Here is a 13,625-nt window from a genome sequence, read left to right on the forward strand (position 1 = left end):
GTTTATTCCATGCTGAAAAAAAGAAGAAAGAAAACACAACGTTTCGGCCCTGGAGCCTTCTTCAGGTTTGGACAATGTGCTCAGGAAGCATGCTGGCCAAGCTCCCCTCTGGCTGTGTTCAGAGTTTTACTGACCTCTAGTGGTCTGAAGTGGAAACACATTTTCCTCTTTAGGCTTTGACTTGCCTACAGAGCCTTGCAGGCGTATGCCTCAGTCAATCTGGAGATAAAGCTTTTCAGTGTTGATGAATCTTCTTGTTAGTATGAAAGCCCAAGCCAAGAAGGACACAACAGCTCATATTAAAAATTTGTACACGCAGCACAACGTAGTGGACATGCAGGGTACATCACTGTAATGATTACAGTATTATTGAGGTAGGGTATATCATGTTAAATATTTTAAATGGGCAGGGCAGGACAGCTTCATCTCTCACTTCATCCTAATGGCCCAGGTCTCAGCTCAGATTGCTTCAGTGTAGCTCAGCACCTGAGACCCCAGAGTATTCTGTCCATTACAGGTGAGTCTGAGTGCTTCTCAGGCGAGGCTCAGAACAGCACCAACACCCACCTGAAAAATTCAAACACTGAAGAAAACCTGCAGGCATTAATATGTGGTCTTACACAATTCACAGGATTAGGAGACTCACTCTCATCACCTGAGCAGCGTGCTGAAAGAAAACTGTCTTTCTGACAGGAGCAGAGCAGTTGTAAACGTCTTAAAAGAAACGTCTGCTCACCTGTTGTTTATAAAACTGCTGCTCCTCACAGAAAGGAACAGCTTGTTCGCACCCGTCAACAAGACTGGGCCTGCTCAGTCCTGGGAAAGGAGACCAGCAGAGGGTGCTCTTCCCTGTGAAGCAACACGTCCAGTCCAATGCCCCAGGCTGGTGACAGGAGACACAGCGTGTTGTCTTATAAATCCAAGAAGATATGAATTTTAAAGGGAACACAGACATTTCACTCGATTGACTTAATAGATACTGACTTTAATATTTGCCAATGAAAAATGAATTTGTTTACTGGCAAGATAGTTGTTAACACCGTTACTCGATACCGATATTAACAAATGTTGCAGTCACTCAATGTGCTCTCTAAATAATAAAAAGACGGTTGTACAAGAAATTTCAACATACCAGGTACGATGGCAGTGTTTTGCTTTAAAGCAAGTTTATTTTTCTCCGGAATTTCTCCCAGTGCTTTATCAAGATGAAAGGTTGAAAGTTAAAGGAGAGATCCAATTACTTATGCCCTGTTCTGGTCATAATGAAACTCGAAAGTGAAAGGAAATGTGTGACTACATATATAACTCGAGAGCGATCATCTCCTCTGCCACATCCCCAGAGCAGCACGACAGAGGAGGAGCGGAGGATACAGGTAAGATGATCAATTTCAGACTCAGCACAGCTCTTAGACAAGCAGCCATCGTGACGAGCAGATGGCTTTAAATACTTCTGAGTTTCCAGGCCAGGATTTAGCGCGCCCACCGTTAACTGACATCATTCTGACGTGATGTGCAGTAGCTGTACTCATCTCCGTCTTTAAACAGAGGCGCATAAAGCAAAGCGCTGAAAACGATACAGTTAGCAAAAGCATGAACCTGTTGAATGAATACATTGGCACTAACTGTTGAATGCCGTGTCCGATTCAGACTGAAGACCCTCTTGAATCACCACAGGTCCGGCTGCAAGAAGCACTTTGAAACCGGGCGGACTGTCGAAGTGAGGAGGCGCAGTGATAGTGTTATCTCGATAAGAAGGGAAACATCAGAGCGGCTCAGCGCACGTGGTGCTCCCCCGATCAGATGAGGTCAGTTGAGCTAAAGTGAGAAGTGTAAAGAAATAGAAAAACATTTTTTTGCGGAAAAAATACACGTTTCCTGCTTGAAAGTAGCTGTTTCACCGCGAAAAGAGGGGTCTTCTCGGTAAGTAAAGGGTTGCGTCACGCTTTTCTACTGAACTTTTAAACTGCCCAGGAACATCTCTAGCCCTATTTCACCGCTTTTAGGAGTTGGCTGGTAATAATTTTAGGATTAACGGTGAAATTTTTTACTGAAGGTACTGTACTGAATGCTTAATGACAAGAAGTCAATTTCTTCGAAATAAAGTACTACGTCATGTTCAAACACTTCGAGCCTAATTAAACTCTACCTATATAAGAAAAGGCCATCTTATGTCATTTTCGAAAGCTTTGAAACTGCAAAAAAAAATTGTCACTTCTCAAATTTCATATTAAAGATTTGAAATCGGACATCAGTTTTATTTCCTTCTCTTTCTTTAAAAGCTTCTCTTTACATTTTTAAACCAAACTTGAATTATTCACAGTGCACGGCTGTGCCGCACTGCAGTTTTTCTTTAGTTAATAAAAGTTAATTGGCTGCACACCCAGGTGGGGCAGTAAAAGGTTAACGTGGCGTTGAAGCATTTGCGCTTTTCACAAAAATCGTGATCTTTAAAATGCCTGTGGTTAGAAGACTATGTCATTTTTCGCAACCTTATTGACATCTGGAACATCGTGTCTCATAAAGAGACGTTTTAATATGCGAACGTTATGAAAACCCGAGGAAAAAAACGAACCAGAACAAAATAAAAGTTTGCAATTATTAGTTATTATTACTAAATTAATGATCAGATACATTATTATAGTTTCAGTGGTCTTTTTAATACCACTTTGTTATTCTCGATTATAATTATAATATATACAATTTTAAGACTGGTTGTAAAGGCCCCATTGGGATACAGTATTTTGAATTGTATTGAATTTATCCGATTTAACAGTTTTTTTTTACCAACACTGTTGACAGTATTCAAATTCGCTCATTCATATTTTCAGTTTATTTATTCAACATGTTGTGATATATAAAAATAATTTTTAAATGAGTCTCTATTTGTTAAAAAACACATTCTTTGACAGGAAATGAAACACCGACTTCTGGGTTAATAGCCAAGCACCCAGTACACTGTGCCAAAGCGTCATTTAGCAACACTGCTGAAACAGACAGGTTAAACGTATTCACGAGCAAACAAGTCAAAGAAATGAATGCAGATGTTCACAAATAAAGTGGAATACAGTAATACTTCTGAATCTATCTATCTAAATATATTATCTTTAGATCCTTAAATTAATATTATTAAGTTCTTTACATATTATATTCACTATTTCGCAGATTTAAAAAGAACAAGTTTTTTTACTGCAATAACGTGTGCAAGTATTAATAGAAAGGGTTAAAACATTATAGCTTTTTTATAAAGTATGTAAACTTAATATTGTCAGAACAAGCATGTCCAAACTTTTCCAAAATAACCACAATAAGTGACCGGGTGAAAGACTTTGATACATAAAATGTTTATGAAGAAAGTGGGATACTGTTGTGTATTTTTTATTTAAACTTCCACTACCAGACATATACAGTTTGTATAATATATTTATATTCCTAAATTAATATTGTTTATAGACATTATGCTCATACCAAATTTACCAATACCAAAATTTCCCTTTAGTTGCAAGATTGCAAATTAAGCGGATTTAAACATGCACAGTACAGAGATTAAATGATGCAATCATTTCACTAACAACTAATGCACCACAAGTGCCAACTGTCGATCTTCATCATTTTGAATAGGTGCATCTGTAGACTGAGGAGGGAGTACTGAGTAAGTCAAGTCCTGGCAGCCGAGTAAACCATCCACTGAGTGTAGTTGTATAATAAACCAATAATACAGTATATCTATCAACAGTAAATGATTTGTGTATATAACAGACACAGTTCACCTGGAACTTGTTTATTATATCACTTATATTTGTATCTGCCCTAGACCCCAGCTTGAGAAACACTGCCTTAACAATTGCATGTTTTGGCTGAACCTGTTGAACCCTACAGTAATTTCTATGTGGAATGGATGTGCCCTAAACGTCTTCAATCACCTCGGAAAGAACAGACGTTCAGGCCTGCTTCAGGGTTTCAATTCGGGATTACTCCTTGCGAATGAAGTCTGAAACTTCAGATAATGTCTTACTCTGTACACACACTAGAAAGACATAGGCACAAGTAATAGGTTTATTCCATGCTGAAAAAAAGAAGAAAGAAAACACAATGTTTCAGCCGTGGAGCCTTCTTCAGGTGTGAGCTACCCACCTGAACTACTAGAAAGACATATCCTACAGAGAAATGACAAACACATTTCATTTTCAAAAGACAATTTCTCAAGTTGTTACTTTGAAATACAAAGACTAGTTAATCAGAATTGTCTCATTGATTTAAGTCTACTTTTAAATAAACTCCTGCCAAACCAACACCATTTTTACCGATAAGAACTTAAAGAGAATTTGTAAGGGATTTTGATACACTTTATACTGGTCACTTATGAGTAATTATGACTAAAAATGTACTAATTGTTAAATTACATAAAGCACGGCCACCACATTTCTCAGTAAAGTCACTATGGGCTTGTGAGAAAAGGTGGTCAGACCCTATGGGGTGCTGAGAGAGTAGGTAGTGTAGGAGGTTGGCAGACTTGGTCGGGTTTCTGGAGAGTCTGGTCGAGAGCATACAAACCCAAAAGATGCTAGGCGGAGACGAAGTCGAAGCCAGAGACAGAGCAGGGTCAGGTATCCAGAAGCCAGGTCAGAAAGGTATCCAAATCCAATAGCCGCTAGACAGAAACGAAGATGAAGCCGAAGACAAACGGGATCGAAATCCAGAAGTCTGATCAGTAAGGTTCGCGCACAAGAGAAAGGCTAAAGTCGATCTCAACAGTGAGCGAGGACCGAGAGGAATGAGAGGGTATAAATAGGTAAAAAGGGCATGAGCAGTGCTAATACTGTAGCTTAACTGGGGCGCAGGTGTTGATGCCAAGAGGTGCACGCAGGAATTAATTATTAAATTATTGTTATTTTGCAATTAAGAATGAAGAATACGTTTAGGGAGTTGTAATTAGTGGTGAAACAAAGGGATCTGTATATGGATCTTTAAGTTCAAACAGGAGTGCTCCTGTTACAGATCCTTGTGGTCCCTCCCTAATTATGTCAACCCAGCTTTGTGTTCGCCCCTTGTCTGTACCCCATTTCCTGTCCTGTAACAGATTCTTACACATACTGCCTTGAAGGTCTTCCGCCTGCAATCTGAGAATTAACTTCTATGAGGATCTTTTCCAAGTCTAAACGTGCCATATCAGATAATCTCTCCATTGCACCCATTACAGCTATTGCTTGTTTAATGATCTCCTGGGGCTTTAGTTTATAGTCTATAATCTGCAAGAGGTTCTCACAGTTAAAAGACAGTATGGAGCTTTTCATTAGTGAAAAGAGTGGAAGTGGAAGCTGCTCCTTGAGAGACTGTAAGCTGAAGATAAAGGATTAGGGGTGATGGCAGTAGACTATTACTAAGATTTTCCTTACAATACAAGAGGAAGTAAGAGGTCCAGAATCAATGTACATAAGAGGAAAGTTTGTGAGAGAAAAATGCTATCTGGAGTTGACCATTGTACTATGAACAGGATTTTGAGTCAGCTGGAGGTAGTGATGGAAAGGGTGACTCAGGGGAACACAAGATCTGAAAAGGGGAGGAACTGGAAAGGGATGGTGTCAGAATCCAGGGCTAAGATCTTTAACACTGGAATTGAGGAGAAGGAGGTAGGATGCAGGACAGACCAGAGACCCAGGAGATGGCAGCAGGGATCAGGTTTAATTTGTTCAACAAGAATTATGACGAAATTTCAGCAACCTCTTTTTCATTCACAAGGACAAAATGCTCACAAATGTAATCCACAATAATGACGAGGAAGACTAAATTGCTTTACATTTTTGTTTGAAGTGAATTAAGATGAAACTAAATGAACTGTCTGACTAAAAGTCTTACTGAAATTATTTTCCTCACAAGGGATTCACCATTTGTACATTTATGATTCCGGCCAACATTGGGCTGGTACACGGGTATAATCCCAGGGCTGCAGCTGTCTGTGGGCTGTGTAGTGCCTCAGTTCACTGCTTTCTCTCCTGTTTCTTCTGTTTGTGGTTCTCCATGCTTTCTGCTGAAGAAAACAATCTGGCAGCACTTCATTTGGGGAAAGCAAACAGGAAAAGCTATATATGTAAAAAACGTTCTTAAGAAACAAAAGCAGAATACAGCTATGCTATGAGTTAAATTAAGCAAAGCTGAAGTGCACCCAAGCACATCTGGACTGACTGGAGACGACCATTTATACATTGTAGCTACTCAAGAAATTAACTAGAAACCTAAACAAGAGTTTGCATATTGGAAAATTACTAATCGTCTTGGCTAGAGTTTAACGTGCGAGAAGTAAGTTATTCTTTCAAAACGTGAGTGTTGTTTGAATATGCATATACGGTATGCTGCATTTCAGCTTTATAGTGGCGCTCTGTCAGAAATGACATTCTTGTTCAGCATGACATTAACATTTGGGCTGCTCTTAGACTACGGTAGTTTCACAACTGAACTATTATGGGAGTGTAAAACCTAGCGCTGAATAATAGCATACTAGTGAGTTAAAGAATGTATACATACTGTAACTTGTCCCGTCCGGTTTTAATACTTTAAGTAACTCATGCAGTGATTTTCATACAGTCATTGCAAAAGCAGTATTGGCACAGGCCTCTACTGAATGCATTTGTAATATTGCTTTGAGTCTTTGAAAAAGTTACTTTAAAATAAAAAAGTACGGAATTAGTATTAACAGTGCCTTAATAGATGAGGACAGTTTTATAATGTTACGCTCCACATCCCTCTTCTGGAGGGCGCTCCTACCCATTTCGGTTATGATACATTTCCATTATTTCCTGGTGCGTCTCGTCTGGTTTTGGGTTAAAAGCCTAGCGTCTCTGCAGTTCTGGGCTCAGTATTCGAAAGATGGACTATTTTCCATCTTTTCCCCGGCGTCCTGACCATCTGAGTCTGGGATTCAGAGCACCTGGGCCCGTTGTTTTTAGTTCCCTCTTTTTAACCGTTTGTCTTGGATTTCCTTGGACTTGGTTGCTTCCGCATTTCCCCCGTGCACCTGCTCGCTACAGTCACAGCCCCCTGTCTTGTCAGCCCATCCTAACCCCGCTCTACCTTCCTCCCACGTCTTTTATGGATGATACCATTCGCATAGGGTCTTTAATAATGCACTCCTCGGGAGTCAAAACCGGCTCCCGTGACACATAAGATGTCTCTGTACACATCTTCCTAAATGAACAATAAATCTGAAACACAAAATACAGTAAGCGACTGATTGCATACGTGTTCATACCCTTTACTTAGACACACCTAAATAGGCTCTAGTGCCTTTGTTGAATGGAGACTACCTGTGTACAAATAGAGCATGTCACATGAGCTCAGGATAAGTATAAATATATCTGAGAGGTCCCACGGTTGATTAATATATCATGAATACAAACTCTTAAAGTAAATCGGGGATAGGGTTATTAAAAAGCACCAATCAGAGGAAGGGTATAAGAAAACTTTTCAAGGCATTACATATCCCCAAAGTAAAGTCCAGTTTATATACTGTATATATATCTATCTATCTTCATTCTTTGGCAGTTCAGTAATATTGCTATAATTTTACAGAAACAAACTAAACTTTAGCTTCTTTCTTTGATAATGTTACAATTTTTAGGAATTACAGTACTTAAATGTCTGAACTACAGTCAAATTTTCAGTACAAATTATTTATGTATTATGTCCAGTGTATGTATTACATGTGTATGAGTCTTTCAGTAAAAAAAATAATGGAGAGTGAATAGTGAAGTCTAGTTTCCTTCTGAAACGTGTGTACAGCAGTACAGGAATGTCTGGCCTGGATAGAAAATGGGGACCAGTTATATTTCCTCCTCTTAGCCTGCATTTGGTTATTAGCTGTGACCCAAAAACTAATTCATACACCTTACCATTTTTGTTTTTCAATAACCTAGGTGAGGACAGTTGACCAACAGGAGTATTTTAAGGAGAGAATCAACCGGATCAGACAGGACGTTAAAGAGCTTCAGGAGCTGCACAAGGAAGGCAAAGTTGGAAACAGTGCTCAGGTGAAGGAACTGGAAGATCACATTCGCTCGGCCCTTGATGTCCCCCAGGAGTGCTGGGTACCTGCTGGACATCCTCTGAAAGACCTGGTGGGTGATCTGTTCAAACAGCTCTGCCTTCTGGAAGACACCTCCCTGTCGCCCCCTGAGGACTTCTGCCCGGACAGGGAAAGACTTCAGTAAGATCTCAAGTCTATTATTGAAACGGAGGATAGAAAAAAAAGAAAAGAAGATATTATTAAAGACCAGAAGACTTTAGCTACCTTTAGGGAGATTATTTTCTCAGAGCAAAATCACTCAGGTTATAATCTGGCACAGCCCTCATTAGAGGTTGGCCGTCTCCCAAACACAATGGAAGAACAATACAGTAAGGCCTTTATGAACCTGCTACAGAAACTTGGGCTCAAGGATTCACATCGCAGAACACTGATGAAGACCAATGTGCTTGTTATCAATACTTTGTCATACCGTGCCACTGAGCCAGAAACAGAGAACGAGCTGTACCTTCACTATCTCTATAAGCTCATGATGTTGGACTACAATTATTGGACCTTGTTTATTGAAGTTCATGAGACCACTGAACCAAAGCAAAAGTCAAGTGATACCAAAATATGCAGTGATGACTTTTTCAGTCCTGCCATCCAGAGTTCCACTCCCTGCGACAACACTTACAAGGAATCTTCTAAAGTGACACACATTCACCCCATGGACGTCCACATGGCTGTGTTCCACTGCTCTGATGACTTCCTGAGGCAGTACCTCTTCACCAAGCTCTCCACCTGTCAGTTCGCCTTACCCCTCCTGGTGCCCAGCCCCGAGACTGGGGCAGTGGAGCTCCCTCTGTGGGCTCTGAGGCAGGTCAAGAGGTCCTGGTGCAGTAAGGAGCCCTCAGAGAGAGGCAGCTCTGTGAAACACAACTGCAGGGACATGTTCAACACTCCAGTGCCAACGGTGTCCTTCATCAGGCTGGGATTGTCCTCCATCTCCAAATCCCAGATCCTGAACAGCGTCGTCAGCCCCAAGAGACACAGTGTGTTTTTCCACCGGCACTGCAGGGGCAGCTCCCCACACCGCCTGCTCATGGACGGGGTGGTGGAGATCGCCTGGTACTGCCCAGGAGGCAGGAAGGACGACGTGTTCGACAGCTGTGTGGCTTTCCTGAACCTTCACGGCGACGCCAGCAAACACCCCGAGCAGCTGCAGTTTCTCCAGGAGGTCAGCACTGTCAACGTGCTTCTGATCCCAGAGTCTCCACTGGAGGGAGAAGAGAAGAAGACAGCTGAGGCTCTTGTCAAATCTCCTGTCCCCCTGATCTGTCTGTTTGCTGGACAGAGTAAAGTCCCTCCAGGGAACAATCCAACCAAGGTGAGACTGGCAGCCAAGAACAGGAGTGAAGCAGACCTAACTAAAGAAATAATATCAAACATTAAACACTGTATCTCCACTGGGAACAAGACCTCCAGCCTCCAGACATACTTACAGGCAGCGAGACGACAGCAGTTCAGGGTGGATGAAGACAGTGAATTCTGTACAGAAGGGAAGGAAAAGGCCCAGGTTTTGCTGCACCTGTTGAAAGAGGAGAGATTATTAACCCTGAAAGAGACTCTGCTGCCTCTGCAGGGGGAGCTGTGGCACAGGTGGTGTATGAAGGACAAAGAACAGTATCATCTGAACAGCAAAGCGAACAATAGTATCGAACAGCAGCTGAGCGAGATCAGAGCTGAGAAAAGAGCCCTCCGTTGTGAGCAGCTGAAGAGAGCTTTCCCTCTCAATGACTTCATGAGATCTTTCCTGGAGTGTTTAACTTCTGCAGATCCACACGACACCAAGCTGTTCATGCTGCACTGGCTGGGGATGTATCTAGATGAACTGACTGCAGACACGCTGAGTAAGCTTCAGGAGAACTACCACTCCACTTGGACAAAACTGAGACTGAAAGACAAGAGCAAGGACAAGGAGCAGGAAATGAAACTGCAGAAGGACCTGAACACAATATCTGGACAGATTAGTGCTGCTACTCTCGGACTTCAACACCTCATGAGAGAAACCGCTCAGCTCTATGAGGCTGTTCAATCAAGAGAGGGTCTAAATAATCAGAGACAGTTTGTCAGTGTCCTTCCTGCTGTTGGAGCAGAGATGCTGATTTCAGGACATCCGCTGGAGCTGATGGACGGAGATGCTGCCCATGTGCCTCTGGTGTGGATTGAGGCCGTCCTGGACAAGCTCACTGAGAGACTTGGAGACAGAAAGGTGTTTGTCCTCTCTGTGCTTGGAGTCCAGAGCTCAGGAAAGTCCACTCTGCTGAACACGATGTTCGGGCTGCAGTTCACAGTGAGTGCAGGCAGGTGCACCAGGGGAGTGTTCATGCAGTTAGTGCGAGTGAGTGAGGAGGTCAGAGCCCAGCTGCAGTATGACTTTGTCCTGGTGGTGGACACAGAGGGGCTTCGGTCACCAGAGCTCAGTAATAAAACCACACTGAGTCACGACAATGAATTGGCAATGTTTATTATCGGGATTGGCGACATGACTGTGATCAACATCATGGGAGAGAATCCCTCTGAAATGCAGGACATTCTCCAGATCTGTGTCCAGGCCTTCCTGAGAATGAAGTCTGTTCAGATCAAACCAAGTTGTGTTTTTGTGCACCAGAATGTTGCAGAAGCTTCAGCAAACAGCAAGAACACAGAAGGAAGGATGCATCTCCAGGAGAAACTGGATGAAATGGCCCGCATTGCTGCCAGGGAGGAAGGCTGTATAGTTACTGGCTTCAGTGATATAATCCAGTTCGATGTGGAGTCACAGGTTTTCTACTTCAAGAACCTTCTGGAAGGAGACCCTCCGATGGCTCCTCCCAACCCCTCCTACAGCCAGAACGTCCAGGAGCTGAAGACGAAGCTCCTCGATGTCGCTCGATGGCAGCCGGGAGTGAAGTTTCCCTCACTGTCCGAGTTTAAATTACGGATCAAAGATCTCTGGAACGCCCTGCTGGCGGAGAACTTTGTCTTCAGTTTCAGAAACACCCTGGAAATGTTGGTTTACAGTAAACTGGAGGACAAGTACGGAGAGTGGTCATGGAAGATGAGGAAACGAGCCCTGGAGATCCAGAACAGACTGAGCAACCAAATTAACAATAATAAAGTTCAGGCTGTGACATTGCCAGATCTGATGACAGAATTTGAGAAAGTCTACAAACCACTGACAGCTGAAATAGAAAAGTATTTTAAAGAGGAAAAATACCAGGAGATCTTAATTAAGTGGAAGGTGAATGTTGATAAAAGATTTGAAAGCCTGAGGAATGAGCTCATCGAAGAAACCCAAAAGCAGAGCAATGAACTGATCAGACTGAAGAAATGCCAATCAGAGCTGGACAGGAAGAAATCAGAATACGAAGCACAACTGATTAACATGAGCAGAGACCTGGCGTCCAGACTGAAGGAGCAGAAGCTCAGTGATAAGAAAGTGGAGGAGGAGTTTGACAGACTCTGGGAGAGCTGGGTGACCAGGGTGTCCTCAGAGCTGCCCCCTGAGGAACAGCTGGACATCAGAGCCAGAGTGGAGAACATCCTGCTGGAGAAATTCAAGAACCAGGGAGATGTCGTCAACAAGACTTTGAAAAGAGAGGTGTTCCAGTTAAATAAGAAAAAACACATCAAACACAGCCGGGCAAGATCTCTATGGAATACAGTTACTTTTCAAGACCCACAGTGGGAATCTCATGGGAATGAACTCACTCAGCAAATACAGAGAGCTGTTAATAAATACATTGACAGGAGAACAGAGGAAAGGGTGGATTTCAATGACAACTTCATCCATGAAATCCTGGGGCTGATAAAAAGCAACATAACTGATTATGAAAAGTCTATAGAACAAACAATATTCACAAAGGAGTACGAGTTTGAACTGTCTGTCTATCTGTGCACCACAGCAGTAGAGCGATTTAAGAAAATGCACACAGCCTTCAGGAAAGCCAACAATCCTCTGACTTACCTCCAGAGTAAGAGGGATCAGTACCTCAACTGTTTTATGAGCTTCTGTAAAGGAGCATCATCTGTCACATTCTTTGTAGATTTTCTGTGCAGATGCCTCAAACCTGCGATCCAGCAGGCAGCGTGTGATAAGACCTGTATCCAGATCACAGATGAAATGAAATCTAACTACCCTGCTTTCAGTGGTAACAGATCCAACCTGGAGAACCACATTCTGAGACACCTCGCTGAGCAGGAGGACTTTGACTCCTATATGGAATATATTAACCACCCAAAGGGTTATTTTGAAAGGTTTATCAGGGAGCGTGTTGAGAGATACTGTAGAGACAACAGTGATCAACTGAGAAGGATGTTAAATACCAATCTGAGTGACCTAGTACAGCAGGTTTTAACAGTGAGCACTACTGTCACTGCAGCTGTGAGAGAGAGAGATCCTGGCGCCACCTTGTGGCTGGATGAGTTCTGTGCAGCACTCAGTGATCACATGGTGCTCCCCAGACAAGACTTCAGAAACATAGAAAACGAAGACATCACAGACCTGCAGTTCCTCAGAGAAAGGATGGCCAAATCCCTTGAGGAGATACTGAAAAGTCTTCAGAAAGAAAGCAGCAGCACACCTGACCTTGACTTACAGATGTTCAGACGCAGACCTGATGAGATTCTGTGTGAGGCGCTCAGTGGCTGTTGGGAACAGTGTCCCTTCTGTAAGGCCATCTGCACAAACACCATCCCTGGTCATAACTCTGATCACAGTGTCCAGTTTCATCGTCCTTCTGCTCTGTCTGGCTGGCATTTCCGTGGGACAGATATATTTTATGTTGATATTTGTACCACCTCAGTTAGCAGTGACAAGAGTTTCTATCCTACTCGGGAATCTACTGAATCTGTTCCCTATAAGACCTACAGAGAAGCAGGTGAACCTTACAGCAGGTGGAGCATCACCCCAGATAACAGCGAGCAGTCCTACTGGAAATGGTTCATCTGTACTTTCAGGTCGCAGCTGGAGGAGAAATTAAAGTATAAATTTGAAGGTTGTGGTGAAATTCCCAATGAGTGGAAAACAATTGGAAAGAGCTCTGCACTGAAGGAACTGAAGTAACTATATCTTTAAAAGAAAAAAGTGCCATTAATAAAATAAAGATAATGTAAGTTTAACTTTTCCTATACAATGTTTCTTGGTGATTAAAAAACTGTCTTTTGTATAAACTGATACCTGAGTAAAAATGAAGTGAAAATTTAAGTCCGATATCAAACAGTTCTACTGGAAATGGTTCATCTGTACTTTTAGGATCAAGATCGAGTGGGAATTTGGATTAAATTCACAGATTTGGGTAAAATCCCTGAAGACTGGGACAGAAGCGCAAAGGAGGCAGCCCTGACAGATGAGCAGTAAACCCCCATCAGTGTAATAATAATAATAATAATAATAATAATAATAATAATAATAATAATAAAAAACCTTATTTTATATAGCGCCTTTAAAGGTGTCTTCTCAAAGCGCTTTACAGGATGACAACAATAAATAAGAAGAATATACAAGATAAAACACAATTACAACACACAGAGGAGACTTTGGATGGTGCTACTAAGAAGAGCAGAGGGGTGAAGAATGGAACCAGTT

At 42.1% G+C, this 13,625-nt stretch overlaps 1 protein-coding gene across 1 annotated transcript; it reads left to right on the top strand.

Moving 5' to 3' along the window:
- Positions 1-1,285: 1,285 nt before the first annotated feature.
- LOC148812601 (interferon-induced very large GTPase 1-like) lies at positions 1,286-13,103 on the top strand. The gene is made up of 5 exons (XM_088908521.1): positions 1,286-1,373; positions 1,801-1,805; positions 7,908-8,078; positions 8,146-8,260; positions 8,362-13,103. The coding sequence occupies exons 1-5, from the start codon at positions 1,286-1,288 to the stop codon at positions 13,101-13,103; spliced, it is 5,121 nt and encodes a 1,706-aa protein (XP_088764647.1).
- Positions 13,104-13,625: the final 522 nt, after the last annotated feature.

This window comes from Atractosteus spatula (genome assembly GCF_055471065.1).
Source record: "Atractosteus spatula isolate fAtrSpa1 chromosome 10 unlocalized genomic scaffold, fAtrSpa1.hap1 SUPER_10_unloc_2, whole genome shotgun sequence".
In the NCBI taxonomy this organism is placed as follows: Eukaryota; Metazoa; Chordata; class Actinopteri; order Semionotiformes; family Lepisosteidae; genus Atractosteus; species Atractosteus spatula.

Coding starts and splice junctions, on each gene's coding strand:
- LOC148812601 (XM_088908521.1), top strand. CDS start 1,286: ATGTGTGACTACATATATAACTCGAGAGCGATCATCTCCTCTGCCACA. Junction 8,079..8,145: donor ATGTCCCCCAGGAGTGCTGG/GTACCTGCTGGA, acceptor GCCTTCTGGAAG/ACACCTCCCTGTCGCCCCCT. Junction 8,261..8,361: donor AGAAAAGAAGATATTATTAA/AGACCAGAAGAC, acceptor TTGGCCGTCTCC/CAAACACAATGGAAGAACAA.